The sequence below is a fragment of the Nicotiana tomentosiformis genome, chromosome 2, assembly GCF_000390325.3.
Source record: "Nicotiana tomentosiformis chromosome 2, ASM39032v3, whole genome shotgun sequence".
In the NCBI taxonomy this organism is placed as follows: domain Eukaryota; kingdom Viridiplantae; phylum Streptophyta; class Magnoliopsida; order Solanales; family Solanaceae; genus Nicotiana; species Nicotiana tomentosiformis.
In genome coordinates this window covers 192,693,363-192,710,527 of record NC_090813.1, presented here as the reverse complement: position 1 = coordinate 192,710,527, position 17,165 = coordinate 192,693,363, and the positions used below count along the sequence as shown (strand labels likewise).

General features: G+C 42.0%; 2 protein-coding genes across 4 annotated transcripts; one reads left to right on the top strand and one right to left on the bottom strand.

Moving 5' to 3' along the window:
- Positions 1–231: 231 nt before the first annotated feature.
- On the bottom strand, positions 232–6,483 carry LOC104108793 (pentatricopeptide repeat-containing protein At1g09220, mitochondrial). 3 transcript variants are annotated; one of them, XR_011414475.1, is made up of 3 exons: positions 4,985–6,481; positions 993–1,718; positions 232–588 (listed from the first exon to the last, which is right to left on the bottom strand). XR_011414475.1 is itself a non-coding variant. In XM_070196499.1 (2 exons), the coding sequence occupies exons 1-2, from the start codon at positions 6,381–6,383 to the stop codon at positions 1,645–1,647; spliced, it is 1,383 nt and encodes a 460-aa protein (XP_070052600.1). In that variant the 5' UTR covers positions 6,384–6,483; the 3' UTR covers positions 676–1,644. The 3 variants fall into 3 exon arrangements, 2 of the variants coding, with proteins under 2 accessions (XP_070052600.1, XP_070052601.1); XM_070196499.1 differs by lacking the exon at positions 232–588 and having other exon boundaries at positions 676–1,718; positions 5,075–6,483; XM_070196500.1 differs by lacking the exon at positions 232–588 and having other exon boundaries at positions 676–1,718; positions 5,065–6,482.
- A 3,068-nt stretch (positions 6,484–9,551) lies between these two features.
- Positions 9,552–10,055, top strand: LOC138906310 (uncharacterized). The gene has a single exon (XM_070194843.1). The coding sequence runs from the start codon at positions 9,552–9,554 to the stop codon at positions 10,053–10,055; it is 504 nt and encodes a 167-aa protein (XP_070050944.1).
- The last annotated feature ends 7,110 nt before the right edge of the window (positions 10,056–17,165 follow it).

The window sequence follows — 17,165 nt, the reverse complement described above, 5'->3', positions numbered from 1 at the left end:
TTTTTGTTTGGTCAATGAGGGGGACATGTATGTATTTTTTTAGTAAAACAAATGCAAATACTAGACGGTGTAACGCTGTCGACTTGTGAAGGAGAAAGATAATTTTGATCTTTTGTTTCAGAAGGAAATAAATGGCTCACAAGAAATTGAAAGAACCATATCATATTAAAAAAGCAATCAATTTTATTAAAATAGTAGAAAGGAAAACAATAAAAGAATTAAATTTGTACTTTTTTTGTCTATCTAGTTCAAGAAGGGGTGCTTGATTGATTGATTCTACATTTCTATATAACTCATTCAATTTAATTACAGTTATTCAAGCCCTTCTAATTTGATGGAACCTAAGTGATATGAGAGGGGGAAACGGAACAAATCTCTGCTCTTAAACTTTAAAGCCATTACTGAACGACAGCTATACACAAAAGATCCGACGAGACTAATTAAGCTTTCAGAAAAGACAAACCTACTGCACGAAGCATCCCGTATTCATGCAGGGTTCGGAGAAGGGCCGCATCCAAGGAGTGTGATGTTAGGCAGCCTACTCTGATGCAAGCATTAGTAGCTGATTCCACGGCTTGAACTCGTAACCTATAGGTCACACGAAGACAACTTTACCGTGGCTCCAAAACTACCTTCATTAATTAAACTTTCAGTAATGTAAAATCTAAAGAAGGGTTATTACATTAAGAAGCATAAATTGGATGATGGAAAGTTACTCTTCTTTCAAAAATTGTTCAGTTTGCAATCAAAATAGTACTCACATATTATAATCCAAGAGTGAATTATCAAAAGAAACCATGATTAGTTTCAAATGCACAAAACTTAAAGACTACTAACCTCTTCAATTTTCAGGATGGCCAACAATCAGAAATGTTTTTTTATGTTGTGTGTTTCTTTTCTATTTCCTTAAGACAAGTAAGCAAGAGAAAGTCCTATGATTATCAGGTTTTTGTCCTGTGCCAAGTCATAACTAAAATGACATAATAATTTACCTCCTTTTTTTCCATTACTTTGACCAAAAAGACATCAATTCCGAAGCTCAATTGCTCTAGACACTGTATCACTTCTGTTCCTTACTGAGACTGACATTTGGCCTGCAGACTTTCCTTTTTGTTTCTCTAATGCCATTTCCTTCTAACCATGGCATTATGCTTTCAACAATATTTCATTGTCCCAATCGTCTTCTCCAAATGCATAAAATTCCTTAATCAATCAAACTCGTTAAGGCCTATGATGAGCTACCTCAGTCAAGGTTGCTTTTAGAGAAAAAACAATACCAGAGACTATCTTTCATCTGGACTCTCTGCTTGTCCCAGGTATGAAAACATCATCCTGGCATCGGTCTTCTAAACTTTCACCATGAACAAGCTATTTTTATTTCCGAGGACAAAAACTTCACTTTCAAACCCGAGTAAATTCCTTTCTACATCTTCCAGCAGTAAAATACAGGTTGCTATAAGCCTGATATCACCAAGACTATAAATCTGATCAAGACTACTTCTTCAGGTTAGCAGTTGGCAATATAATAGCGGAAAAGATCGTACAGTTCTAGGATCATGGATCAAGTCTCAATCCCCGCCATTGATTTCAGTGTATTCCAGGCTGGTCACAATCATCTTCAAGAGTGTGTGAGAGATGAATTGGTCAACGACGGAGTAATAGATCCTTTGTTTGAATTGGATAGTGAGGATCTTGACTCTCTTTACTCTGTGTTTGACCTGAAATATCAAGAGAATACATCAGACAAACATGTTCAACTATCGGAAGATCAGCAACAGAACATCTCAGGTTATTGCACTCAAAGTGATGACTCTTCTTCCAACACGGACTTTCCCCTGCAGCCTGTCCAAATTCAGTCCACCTTTGAAGCATCTAATAGGATTCAGCCTCAAGTGCCAAGGCTTGGCAATTTCCATGGAGAGAAAACAAATCCCATTTCTTCAGCATCGTTGGAGCTGTTGAACAATTGTGGGAGATTGTTCAAGAAATCAAGCGAGGAAAATTTGAGCAATGTACACATCAACGAGGCTCATGTAGGTAACATCCCTAAGTTGTCAACAGAAGAAATCTTGCGAGTTGCTGGAGAAAGATATATCCAGTACTCCACCCAAAGAGTAGATGGTCTTTCTATGTTTATACATCCTTATGCTTCAGCACTTTCGGGCCTTTCCATAGAGCAAACGAGGGACATGGAACTCGTTCACCTCCTTCTAGCTGCTGCAGAAGAAGTGGATCAGCAGCAATTTCATCTGGCTAGCCAATCCATTGCACGTTGCCTGTGGAAGGCATCCGTCACAGGTAATGTTGAGCTGTGTGTGATCATTTCGTTTAAAAGCTTAAGTTATTAGAGAGGTACACTTTTATTTACTTAATTATTATGTCTTCAACACGCCTCCTCACGTGCGGGTTTGATTCTTTTTCGTGGGCCAAGTACATGAGAATTTTTTTTACAATGGGTGGCCGCGAGTCTTGAACCCAAGACTTGCTCTGAACCATGTTGAACTGAGAAAGTACACTTTTATTTACTCAATTATATATTCAACAGGTAATCCAATCCAGAGGCTTTGTTTCTATTTTGGTGAAGCTTTACAAGAAAGGATTGATCGAGAAACAGGAAGGTCCCCAAGTTTTGAACGAAAATTAAGGGTTTTAAGCACTCTGGCATTAGGTACCACACCTGAAGCCTTAACCTGCCACACAGAAATTCCATTCAGCCAAGTAATGCAGTTCGCAGGAGTTCAAGCAATAATTGAAAATGTTAAAGGTGCAACCAAGATCCATTTGGTTGATTTTAATATCAGAACTGGAATTCAGTGTACAGGCTTGATGCAAGCTCTTGCAGAACAATGTGACTGTCCAATTGAGCTTCTGAAAATAACTGCCATTGGACACCAAGAAAAAGAGAAAATCGAAGAAACAGGCAAGAGATTACAAAATTTTGCCAATTCCTTGAATCTGCCCTTTTCATTCGATATAGTCTTTATGTCTGACATGAAAGATCTTAGGGCAGAATCAGTAAACGTTAAAGCAGATGAAACTGTGGCTGTCTATTGTAACGCTGTACTAAGGACAATGATCTGCAGGCCAGAGTATATGGATAACACGATCCGAGTAATCAGAGGACTCAGACCATCTGTAGTTGTTGTCTGTGAGGTGGAAGCAAACCATAACTCACCTTCATTTTTGAACCGTTTTGTGGAGGCACTTTTCTTTTATGGTGTGCTTTTTGATTGCTTTGAGGACTGCATGGATAGAGACAATTTGGCTAGAAAGAGGATTGAGGTATTTCATATTGGTGAAGGTATCCGGAATATGGTTGCAGCTGAGGGTGCAGAAAGGTTCACACGGAATATGAAGCTTGATGTATGGAGAGCATACTTTGCAAGGTTTGGAATGGTTGAAATGGAACTCAGTGAGTCATCTTGGTATCAAGCAAATCTGATTCTCAAGCAGTTTTCCCAAGGCAGTTCCTGCAATGTTCAAAATGATGGGAAGGCCCTCCTTGTAGGATGGAAAGGAACAGCCATTGAATCTGTTTCTATTTGGAAGTTCTTGTAAAGACCACTAAAAAGGGTAGCTTAGAGTCATTGTAGCTAGGCAGAAAATGCAAGTAGCACATATCGAGGATAAAATGAGAAATAGCCGCTTGAGATGGTTAGGTTATGTCCTGTGTCGACCTCGTGCATTAGTCAGTAGGTGTTCAATAGTGACGAGTAAAAGTGATAAAACATGACGAGGTAGACCTAAAATCACATGGAAGGAAATTGTCCCTAAAGACTTACAATCTCTTGGAATCCATGTAGACCTAGCGAAAAATAGGGCACAATGGAAGAAAAAGATCAACATAGATAACACCAATTAATTGGGAATATGTTTTGATCAATTAGTACGTTTTGTTTAGGTCCTATGTTTTCAAAAATTCTTTTAGTCCTGCTGAAGATTTATATGAGAAAAAAATAGAGAACTTTTTTATTTTTTGTTTATTTCGTATAATATTGATATGAGATGAGCTTAAATGGAGTGATATGGTGAGTGATGTTTTACATAGTTGACCCCAACTTGCTTGCGATTGAGATGTAGTTGTTGTTATGTTACTTTAGCTGGCATCATCTTGGGCATCTCCATGACTTTTCAAACAGCTATCGATTTGCCATGCAACCCAAATCTACCATGGGCAGAATGCTTTTTTTGTTTCTCAACTTCTTTTTAATCAAAGTGAAAGAATCAGTTAGTGAAAATCATAACCGTCACATGAAAACAAAGAGTCCAAGATAGATGCCATTCAGCCTTGCAATATTTTGTTACAGACAGCTTCTAGGGCGACCTTCTTAATTTCATGAGCAGGTTCTTGTCTACATTTACTATAAAATGCTGGTATTCTGATAATTCCTTCATGTTCTCTAACAGTAATTTGAGAAACCCCTCAAGTATACTCAGTAATAACATACTCATTTCTTGCTTAACTAATGACTACCTGACAAAAATAAAGCACGTCCACTAGTAAGTGATGAATTTCTTATTCTCGAATGCCAATTCTTATTGACATCCATTGTCCTGCCAGTCCTTTCAACAAAATCCAGCTATATTTCATCACCTCATTAACAGAGGTAAACATCCAACAGGTCAGTAGATCATATTATATTTGGTAGTTTGTGCATAGATTGCCAAATTGTTGATCTGTTTATGTCACTAACAAGAACAGCTAGCCTGCAGACCTTTCTAATTATAAAAGATTGGACTGCATTCAGGCCTGAGCCTTATAGTAAATAGGACAAGCATTAATCAGATTAGGAGGCAAGTTATGATTAGCCGAAGCTCTGAGATTAGGTTAAGCAAAGGGCAAAAGGAGGCACGAAATAAATGAGAATAAACGAAGAAATGCTTAAAAGTACCAATTTGGTGCTGGTCCTACTTCCAGTGAAAGAAAAAATTTATCAAGGAAAATGTGACTTATAACAATATATCAATCAGTTTACAATCTTACATTAAGTAAAGCTAAGGCCGGGAGCTTTGAGTGCATTTTGCTCATCCATCACTCGCCTCACAACCTCAGAATCAACATACCTGCCCATACCTGCAAGGATATTCGAAAGAAGCACATAATCACCACCGTATTTGTTTTCCATCTCCATGATCTTCTGCATAACTCTTTCTCCCAGATCTGCATTATCATGAAAACTACAAGCTCCCAATAGTGTTCTCCAAATCACAACATTAGACATAGCATTAGGTATCTCCAAAGCTATTTCTTCTGCTTCTACTAACCTACCTTCTCTGCCTAACATGTCTATCAAGCTGCCATAATGCTTAATGTCTGGTTGAATCCCAAACTCATCAACCATCTTCCTGAAAAACTCGAGCCCCTCATCCACTAAACCTCCATGACTGCAAGCATTGAGCATGCTCAAAAACGTTATGCGATTCGGTTCAACACCTGCATCCACCATCATCTGATAACTATCCGAAGCTTCTTTTGCCATCCCATGCATTGCACATCCTGATATTATCGACGTCCATGACACCAAATTCCTTCTTTCATCTATTATATCCTCAAAAACTCTCACAGCATCGTCTATGCTTCCACATTTAGCATAAGCATCTACAAGCGAATTCATAACACGGATATCAAAAGCATTAATACCACTTTTCTCCCCGTAAGCGTGAACCATTTGGCAACACTCTAGACACCTAACATTCCAAATAGCAGGGAAAATCGCCAAAAGACTCACTTCACTCGGTTTAATCCCCTCGACCACAACCATCTCGCGAAACAAAGTCAAAGCCTCATTAAACCGACCCATCCGCGTATACCCATCAATGAGACCCGTCCACGAAATGACATTCTTCTCCGGCATTGCATCGAACACCGCCCGAGCAACCTTAACATCACCCCATTTAACAAAACCACTGATCAAAGCATTCCAAGTCACAGAATTTCTGACAGGCATTTTATCGAACACCTTCTTCGCTTCCCTAACTAACCCACATTCACCATACATATTAACCAAGGCAGTTTGCACATAAACATGCGATTCAAATCCATCCTTCAAGCTCAAACAATGAAGCTGTTTTCCAATATAAAACTGTTCTAAATTGGCAGATGCTTTGATCAAGAATAAATATGTAAAACTATCAAAAAAGATAACTTTTTGATACTGGAATCGGAGTTTCTGGAAAAGAAAAAAGGCTTCTTGTGGTAAAATGCCAAGAGAGTAATGGCGAATTACAGAGTTCCACAAAGTTAATATGATGGGTATTGAACTTGGGTTAAAGGCGTTTTCGGCAGTCGTGAATATTAACTGAGTATGAATCTGTTGAATTGCTCTGCGGTAGTTCTGGTGTCTTTTAACGAGGTTAAGAAGATGATTAACATCTCTGCCCATTAATAGCAGCAAGTTTGCATTTTTTTATTATGGCATGAAAAGAAAGAAAGCTTGTTCTTTGAGCCTTAACGGACTAAATTACCTAGTTAAATAATTGTTTAACCTTAAAATTTGATAACAATTAAATTTATAATATGATTCTAAGGACACGTGATTTCACTTAATATCAATTGAAATTGATAAATATGAGGATAATTAATAGAAATTAACAATAAAGAAAAGCAAACCATGTTAGAATGAAACACAGCTCTTGAGTTTGGACAATGTTGATACAAGAACTATGGAAGTATAACAAGCTCAATAACAATGGTGAAAACAATAAAGAGAATTGTATTGCTTTTTGTGTCGGTCAAAACGTGTCCTACAAATGATTAGAAACCTCCTTTATATAGCAGAGGAGTTCCACTTATGGTACAATTCTAATTACAGAAAGAAAACCCATGATTACCTAATTAACCGTTTCTCATTCGACCAGTCACCGAGATTTATGCCATGATCCTCGGTCAGCCACGGATATCTTGCCTTTCTGTTATTATGTATCTTCGATCTTGCTCGATGTCCGTCTCATTTGGCTTCGATCGCTACTAGCCTCGATCTCGACAGGTACCTCGGTTCTGAGCTCGGTACCTTATCCTCGTGATATGGCCTATTCCGTTACGAGACCGTACTTCGCTGCAAACTCCCGGTCTCGGTCAAACAGTAAAATTGGGTGGGCCTGGTTTTAACCGTATACAAATAGTCCCCTCGTTTTTTGGAGTGTAATGACAAGAAACGAATTGAGCCTTCGATTTTCTACCTCGACCTGTCATGACGTCATCCTTGTGACGTAAGCGACGTAAATGATTTAAACGTCCCGTCTGTACAGTTACCAAGGCAATAAATGCGCGTCAGTCGATGGTCGGCTACCGCCAATATTGAACCGTCGTTGTTGAAATTTATAAATAGCCCCTCTCTCCACCATTTCGAACTTTTACTTTCAGATTTCTAATCTCCAAAACTTTTTATACCTTCTAACTTCTTCATCTGCAAATCTACGATTTTCACTGCTGCCATCTTCTCAAAACACCAAATCTTATCATCTCCATCTATTTTTAACTTCAAATCCATACAAAAATGACAAAAACATCAAAAATTATTCCTCAAAAAGAAAACACTTCTTCATCGCGGCCGGCCGGCGACAAAACACCGGTGGAGCCACGACTTGAAGAGTGTGTTCCCGGGGGGTGTGTTCTCACTTCTGATTTCAAGACCGATAAAGCCTCGTCGATTCCTGGTCGATGTGAGCCAGTGCCGAAGTATATATGCTCGATAACCGAAGGGTACCTTAAGCAGGTAAAGAAAGACTGCAACTGGAAGGACAAAGAAGTGGTGATCCCGACCCCGGAAGAAGACATTACCATCCATGTGGAAGGGGTTTTAAGTGTTTACACTTACCCTTTCACGTTGGGCCCTCTCGGCCCCGTTGTTATTGATTTTTGTCGTGAGTATCAAATAACCCTAGGCCAAATCCATCCTTTTTTTTGGCGAATTATCATTCTGCTCTGATTTTTCGTGAGCAAAGTCGAGGGGATGCCTTTCACTACCTCGACCACCTCATAAGGTTATACAGCCCCGCCTCTATTGAGGCGGGTTAATAAAACTCCAACGCCGAGCCACCAAAGTGTTGTTCTCGAGCATAGACGAGGACAAGGACCAAGGCTGGATGGGCCGGTTCGTTCGAGTGAGGACTTCTGACCTAATCCCGACCGAGAAGATACCATTTCCTGAGAAATGGAATATGAAGCGTAAGTATAATCCCAATGTTAGTTCTTATTTATTGTTTTTCCCCTTTGCTTCTTCTCATCGATATCCCCTTCCGTGATGTAGTCGTTGCTTGGATGCCCGGTGCAATCCCTAATCTCAAGAGTTGGGGGTTCGGGACCTGGCCTCGACCTCTTCGTATGCCGAGCGTTCATGGTGCGATTTATCAAAGGGCCGACGGGAGGCCAAAACTTATGGTAAGCCCCTTTTCCATGTCTTTGATGGTTTTGTTAAGGCAATTCCCACATAATACTTTCTTTCATATAGGCCTTAGCAAAGATGCTGTTATGAGGCCCTTATCTGGTGAGGAGGAGACTTTGATCTAGGCACCGAAACTGGTGAAGGACAAAAAGAGGAAAAAGACCTCACCCTCCGAGGATCCAGAACCTAAGAAGAAGGCAGCTCGTAAGCCGAGGAAGAACATCATCCTCCTGACCGAAGAGTCTGTTCGGCGTCTAAGGGAAGAGTGCGAAGAAGAGGAAGAAGACGACTCCGGGCTGGTGGCCCGAGCGGGAATAAGCACCGGGGCCCCAAACTCCACTGAATCGGTGAAGGCTGCAGAGACTCCATCTCGAGATGAGGGGGTCTCGGGAAAAGACTTGGGCGAAGTCCCCGAGTCATCGAGGATCGAAGATGCTTCCCACCACACTGAGCCAACGGTGGGTACGGTTGTTGAGGCCCTTCGAGATGAGGAGAACTCCCCAAGTGATCCCCTTGGGGCAATAGAAATTGGAGGCTCCCCGCTGCTCCCCTCGTTTTCTGAGAAGATGATTCAAGAGGCTCGGGCCTTGAAGACCCTCTCCATCGAAGGAGCCCATGGAAGGGAGGAGATTACTTTACTGGGGTCGAAGATACTATCGGCCTGAGTGATTTGGAAGTCTCGAGGAAGGACTCGGGCGAGGCATTGAGCCTTTTTAATGAAGCGCAACAAGCTATGAATCAGGTAAGCCTTCGCTCCCCTTGTTGGTATTACCTTTGTGTTCATTTTTCTCTTTTTGTCTAACTTCTTTTCTTTTTTCTGCGTAGGCCTCAGCACTTCACCGAGAAGCATTTTCTCGGTCTCGAGCCGAACTGAGTCGGTACGAGGCCGACATTTAAAGGCTTACCGAGGAGAGGAATGCCCCCAATCTTCTCGGTAAGCAAAAAGAAGAACAAATCAAGGACCTCCGAGCCGAATTGGCCACGACTCACAAAGATCAGACCGACCTGATCGAGCAGGTAATGAAAATTTTAAAAGCTCATGGGCTCGATTCTGGAACAATGGCTAACATTTCGATCTCACAGCTACAGCAGAAGATAGAGAGGATCGAGTAGTTCCGCGAGGAGGTAGATACGATAAAGGTGGAGTCCTTGGGGTGGAAAGAAGGTATGGACCACTTTGCTGCAGAAAAAGATACATCTCGAGCCCAATTATCATCGGTCGAAAGTCAGCTTCAAGGTATAAAGGAGAAGATCTTGACTCAAGCAAGGAAAATAGAGGAGCTCGAGGCTCTATTGGCTTCCGAACTTGCCAAGGCCAAATCTGAAGCCGTAAAGGCAAACGCCGAGGCAGATACGATCGTGGCCATCTACCGGGCCGATGCTGAAGCCGCTCAAGTCCAAGCGAGAGAGGCAACCGAGACCGCCCAAACTCGAGCATATTGGATTGCCGAACTTGCCAGATGCCAATCTCATAGGGAAACTCTCGAGGAAATCTACGCTCGAGGTTTCGCTCTTACCAACGAGATAGTTATGGCTAGAGAGCATGAAGCCAAAGCTGGAGCGCTGGACACTTCCGATGACGATGATGATGATGGTAGCAAGAGCGGGTCCGAGAATGGAGAGGACCTCGATGGAGAAGAAGCTGCCATCGGAGAAGATCAGGAATCTTAGGATTTTTCACTTTTGGTCTTTTGTATAGGATCCTGAACGAACCTTGTAAATATTCTCATATATATAAAGATCTCTTTCCTTTCCGACTTGTATTTATTTCATTTATGCCTTGTGAAAATTTTGTTTTATTTATGCCTAATGGAAATTTTGTTCATAAGTTCGAGGCTTAGGCAATTTGATCGAAACTGAGCTAGTATAGTTTTTATAATCGAGTGAGTACTTGGTCGAACTCGGAGTAGGGTTACCCTTAGGTTTTAATTGAGTGAGGATGATTTCTCAAAAATAAACTGGCCCTTTAGGCTCTTGAATTAGGCCGATAGCAAAAAGAATGACTTTCTCTCCCTTTTCGGCTTGAAATATTTATTGTTTAATCATATAAATTCTGTTGTGCCTTAGCACGAAATAAAGGATTTGCTCGAGAGTTCGAACATATTCGTACCCATTAGGATTTTCAAGGGTTGATATTATCGAGACCCTTTGTTTCGTAATGCGTTAGCATAAAATAAAGAATTTGATCGAGAGTTCGAACGACTTTATACCCATTAGGGTTTTCGAGGGTTGATATTATCGAGACCCTTAGAAATTTAGCCGAGGGTAGCTTTTTTTAACTGGTTTGTGAAAATATTAGAAGGCCTGTTTAATAACGGAAATCGGACGTCTCCGAACCGTGTTAATTTGGCCGTAGCCTTTAACTTGGGATTCACCTTTTGGGTTTGTTCCCTTGTTATACTTCGAACTTGTTCGAAGTATCAGTCCCCGAGTGGGGTGGCCGTGGCCTATATAATCATGGATTGCCTTTTTAAGGCCTTACGATTTCGAGGTTTAGTAATTCGATCCTGTCAATTTTTTGGACAGCAGTCCCCGAGTATCGGGTAAATTGTTTGAACTTCAGTTGTGCTCGGCCCTTAAGCCAGTTTCCACAATAGATCATAAATATGAAATTATAAAGTATAAATTTTTCTAAAGCATGGAACATCTAGTAAAGAAAAATACTTCTTTCAATAGATTATACATGCATACATGTTTTGCCATTAGGGTTCGAGTAATCTACATGGACACGGTTCATTTGAACATTTGGTCCTCTACAAAATTTACCTATTGAGACCCCGTCTACATGAAGTATTTTCCTTGTAACTATCCGAAGGTGATGCCACCCAGTATTCGAGGTTGATTGTAAAGGAGCCTCAGATACTGTGAAATTGCTCTAAGTTAGCACGAAGAATGGTTGCCTCGTTAAAAACTTCGCCGGAAAAATCCATTTAGGACAAAAACCGGTCTAAGGGAAAAAGAGTGCAACACGTGCTTTCAGACCTAAGGACTCCGCGTTTGAATAATCCTTTGATGTCTTCGATTAAATACCTGCAAATGGTTAGTATAAAATATAAATGAAAATGGAGAAGGTCGTACCTTAGCAGTAATATCGTTTGAGGAGTGATATGTTTCAATTGTTTGGTAATTGTTCGCCATTCACCATGCCAAGTTTGTAGGATCCTTTTCCGAAGATATCGAGGACCTGGTATGGTCCCTCCCAATTCGGGCCAAGTTTTCCTTCGTTTGATTCTCGAGTATTGAGGGTGACTTTCCTCAGAACCAAGTCCCCGATTTTGAAGTGCCGAAGATTAGCTCTTCGATTGTAGTACCTTTCGATCCGTTGTTTCTGTGCGGCCATTCGAACAAGGGCGGCTTCCCATTTTCATCTAGCAATTAGAGGCTTGTATTCATAGCCTCGTGATTTGACTCTTTCGTTGCATATCGAAACCTGACGCTGGATTCCCCGACTTCAACCGGGATCAGAGCTTCAGTGCCATATACTAAAGAAAACGGTGTTGCCCCCGTACTGGATTTTGACGTTGTTCGATACGCCCAAAGGACTTCGAGTAATATTTCTCTCCATTTTCCCTTAGCGTCGTTCAATCTTTTCTTTAGATTTTGAATGATGGTTTTATTTGTCGATTCGGCATGTCCGTTCCCACTAGGATGATACGGCATCGATAGGATCCTCTTTATTTTGTGATCTTCGAGAAATTTTGTTACTTTGCCACCGACGAATTGCTTTCCATTGTCGCATATGATCTCGACATGTATCCCGAATCGGCATATAATGTGATCCCAGATGAAGTCTATGACTTCTTTCTCTCTAATATTCTCGAAAGCCTGTGCTTCAACCCACTTAGAGAAATAGTCAGTCATAAACAAAATAAATTTAGCTTTACCTGGGGCCGATGGAAGAGGGCCGATGATATCCATTCCCCACTTCATGAATGGCCATGGGGATAACACTGAGTGGAGTTGTTCTCCGGGCTGATGGATCATCGGCGCATACCTTTGACATTTGTCTCACTTTCGAACAAACTCTTTTGTATCCTTTTCCATATCGGCCCAATAGTATCCTGCTCTGATGACTTTGTGAACCAATGATTCGGCACCAGAATAATTTCCGCAGGTGCCCTCGTGGATTTCTCATAGGACGTAGTCGGTATTTCCTGGTCCAAAACATATCGCCAATGGTCCATCAAACATCCTTCTATATAGTGTTCCATCTTCGACCAATGTGAATCGTGCGGCATTCGTACGTAGAGTCCTCAATTTTTTAGGATCCGATGGAAGCTTCCCGTTCTTTAGGTACTCGATATATTTGTTCCTCCAATCCCAGGTCAGACTTTTGGAGTTGATTTTGGCGTGGCCTTCTTCAATTACTGACCTTGAAAGTTGTACGACAGTTCCCGAGTTAATCTCACCGTCTTCGACTAATGACCCCAAATTTGAAAGGGCATCGACCTCGCTGTTTTGTTCCCGAGGTACATGCTGTAAGGTCCATTCTTTAAACCGATGTAGAGTCTCCTGTAATTTGTCTAAGTACCTCTACATTCGATCTTCTCGGACCTCGAAAGTTCTGTTGACTTGGTTTACCACGAGCAGGGAGTCACATTTAGCTTCGATGACTTCTGCTCCCAAACCTTTAGCTAGCTCAAGACCTGCAATCATAGCCTTATACTCGGCCTCATTGTTAATTAACTTGGAAGTTTTGATAGCTTGTCTAATTGTATTACCCGTGGGCGGATTCAAAACAATGCCTAGCCCGAACCCCTTCACGTTCGAAGTGCCGTATGTGAAGAGGGTCCATACCCCCGATGATGTACCTGATTTTAATAACAGTTCCTTTTCAACTTCAGGTACGAGGGTGGGCGTAAAGTTGGCCACGTAGTCCACTAAGATTTGAGACTTGATGGCCGTTCGGGGTCGATACTCGATATCGTACCCACTGATCTCGACGGCCCATTTGGCCAATCGGCCCGAAAGTTCGGGTTTATGCAAAATATTGCGAAGGGGATAAGTAGTCACCACACAGATCGGGTGATACTGAAAATATGGTTTTAATTTCCTAGAAGCGCTTATTAAGGCAAGTGCTAATTTTTCTAAGTGTGGGTACCTGGTCTCGACCTCACCTAGAGTTTGACTAACATAATAAACAGGAAATTGCGTACCTTGCTCTTCTCGAACTAGGACCCCACTTACCACGATTTTTGAAACTACTAAGTACAAGTATAGTTGCTCGTCCGCTTTCGGAGTATGAAACAGTGGAAGGCTCGAGAGGTACCACTTTAGTTCTTCCAATGCTTGGTGGAATTCTGGGGTCCATGCAAAATTGTTGTTCTTTTTGAGCAGTGAGAAGAACCTGCGACTTCTATCTGAAGACCTCGAGATGAATCGGCCTAGGGCGGCTATGCGCCCTGTTAATCTTTGTACGGCCTTAACATTATCCACAACTGTGATGTCTTCGATCGCCTTGATCTTATCGAGGTTGATTTCGATACCCCGATTTGATACCATAAAGCCGAGAAACTTGCCCGAGCCAACCCCGAATGCACATTTCTCCGGGTTGAGTTTCATGTTGTATTTCCTTAGTATATCTAAGGTCTCCTGCAAATGTATCAAATGGTCCTCTGCTCGCAGGGACTTAACTAGCATATCGTCAATATAAACTTCCATTGACTTACCTATTTGTTCTTCGAACATTCAATTTACTAAGCGTTGATAGGTGGCACCAGCATTTTTTAGTCCAAACGGCATTACATTATAATAATAGGTGTCATACTTAGTGATGAACGAAGTCTTTTCGTGATCCTCCGGGTACATTTGTATTTGATTATCCCCAGAGTAGGCATCGAGGAAACTAAGGATCTCGTGGCCGGCCGTGGCATCGATCATGCGATCGATATTCGACAGAGGAAAAGAGTCTTTAGGACATGCTTTGTTTAAATCTTTATAGTCTATGCACATCCTAAGTTTATTCCCCTTTTTAAGGACTACGACTATGTTTGCTAACCATTCGGGATATTTTACCTCCCGAATGGACCCTATTTTGAGAAGTTTGGTTACCTCGTCCTTGATGAATGCATGCTTTATCTCGGACTGGGGCCTTCTCTTTTGTTTTACGGGGCGGAACTTTGGGTCCAAGCTCAGTCGATGTGTAGCGATTTCCGGAGGGATCCCTATCATGTCTAAATGGGACCAAGCAAAACAATCCATATTATCGATAAGCAATTTAATGAGTTTTTCCCTGAGCTTCGGGGTTAACCCCGTACCCAGGTATACCTTTCGATCGGATAGATGCTCGATCAGTACGACCTGCTCCAGCTCCTCGACCGTCGATTTGGCGACGTCGGAATCCTCGGGGATTATGAAGGTTCGAGGGTTCCAATAATCATCGTCCTCGTCCGTTCCCTGCTTCTCCGATTGAGTAGAGGCTGGTAGCTGTGGTTGCTATTTAGCTCCCTGTTTTCCTTTGGACTCCGATCCTTTTGTTGACGAAAGTGCCGATACTGGTATTACTTCATCGACCGCGAACATCTCTTTGGCAGCATGTTGTTCCCCATACACCGTTTTTACTCCATCCAGTGTTGAGAACTTCAGCATTTGGTGAAGGGTTGAGTGGACCGCCCTCATATTGTGAATCCAGGGTCTTCCGAGCAGTGCGTTGTATCTCATATTGCCTTCGATCACATGGAACTTTATTTCTTGAATAATTCCAGCTACATTTACTAGTAGGATGATTTCAGCTTTAGTTATTTCGCTTGCCATGTTAAAGCCATTGAGAATCCGAGTTGCGGGTACGATCCGATCTTGTAGGCCGAGCTGCTCCATGACCCTCGATCGAATAATATTGGCCAAACTTTCTAGATCAATTAAAATATGTTTAACCTGAATTTTATTCATAAGTATAGAGATTACCAAAGCGTCATTGTGGGGTTGTGAAATCCCTTCTGCTTCCTCGTCATTGAATGATAAAGCGCCTTCTGGCACATAGTCTCGAGTTCATTTTTCTCTGGTGGTTGATACTTTAGTGCGTTTGAACACGGGCCCTTGTGTAATATCGACCCCACCAACGATTATGTGAATCACGTGATGTGGTTCTTCCTGCTCGTTCTTCCTGTTTGTGTCTCTTTCTCTAAAATGGTTTTTAGCTCGGTCGCTCAAGAATTCTCGAAGGTGACCCTCGTTGAATAGATGGCCCACCTCCTCCCTTAGTTGTCTGCAGTCTTCGGTTTTATGACCATGTGTACCATGGTATTTGCATGTTTGATTGGGGTTCCTTTGGGATGGATCGGTTTATAGGGGTCTGGGCCATCTAGTATCTTTGATTCTCCCAATGGCTGACACAATACCTGACACGTCGATGCTGAAGTTGTATTCTGACAATCGTGGTGCTTCTGTGGGATTGGCATGTTTATCGAAGCCACTTTTACTCATGAGCCCTCGAGGGCTCTGTCTTCGATCGTTCCTTCAATCATTTCAGATAGGATTGCGTCCTAGGCCGCTGTTTCTACGATCTGCGTTGTATGGTAGATACCGATCTCTGCTCGACCGGGGTTCTCTGTCGATATCCCTTTGAGTTTTGCCGACGGGCCTGTTTGGATAAGCAAAATCGGAAGGGATCCCCAATTGATCATCCTCGAACCTGATCTTCGACTGGTACCGATTATGTACATCGGCCCAGGTTACCGCTAGATATTCAATTAAATTCTGCTTTAGCTATCGTGATGCCACCGAACTTCGTTCGTTCAAACCTTGAGTAAAGGCCTGAATAGCCCAATCGTCTGTGACCGGTGGTAGTTCCTTGCGTTCCATCTGAAACCGAGATACGAATTCCCTCAACATTTTGTTATTTTTTTGTTAAATCTTGAAGAGGTCCGATTTTCTAGTCGCGACCTTTATTGCTCCGGCATGTTCCTTTACTAAGGAGTTTGCAAGCATGGTGAAGGAATTGATGGAATTAGGTGGCAAATTGTGGTACCATATCATTGCTCCTTTCGACAAGGTTTCTCCAAATTTCTTTAGTAGAACAAATTCAATCTCATCGTCTTCTAAGTCATTTCCCTTTATTGCGCATGTACAAGAAGTGACATGCTCATTAGGGTCAGTGGTCCCGTTGTACTTAGGAATTTCTGGCATTCGAAATTTTTTCGGAATGGGTTTCGGTGTCGCACTCGGAGGGAAAGGCTTATGTACAAATTTCTTTGAATCCATACCTTTAAAAATCGGTGGCGCCCCCGGTATTTGGTCAAACTGGGAGTTATATGTCTCTACTTTATTGTCATTTGCCTCGATTTTCTTTTCTCCCGATTCAATATGTTTAGTGAGCTCCTCGAACATTTTCATAATGGCGGCGGCAGTCCCCGATTCGTTGGCATTCGACCTTTCTGGCACAGGCTCGGTCCTTTGAACGACTTCTGGTTCGATCCTACTCGGTGTTCGGTGTTGATTTTATAATTGTGCTATAGCGGCCTATTGAGCCAGTAATATTTCGAATATCAATTTGAGGCTAACTCCATCATCTTTTCCGCCCTGTATACCTCGACCACCTGATCGAACTTCCTTGTGTATACTACCTTCGGGCTCAACGCCCAAATTTGCATTTAGGGCGACATGTGAACTGACGTCGACGGGATTTGCAATTGGTGCTCCCTCAAGGTCGGCCTGAGGCACCTCAATTCCTGGGGCGGCTATGTTGTCGTTTTCGCCCTGAAATCCAAGGCTGTTGTCACTATGTGTAGGTGCTGCTTGTGAGTTTGACATGTTTGTCCCGAAAACAAAGATTCATACGAGAAC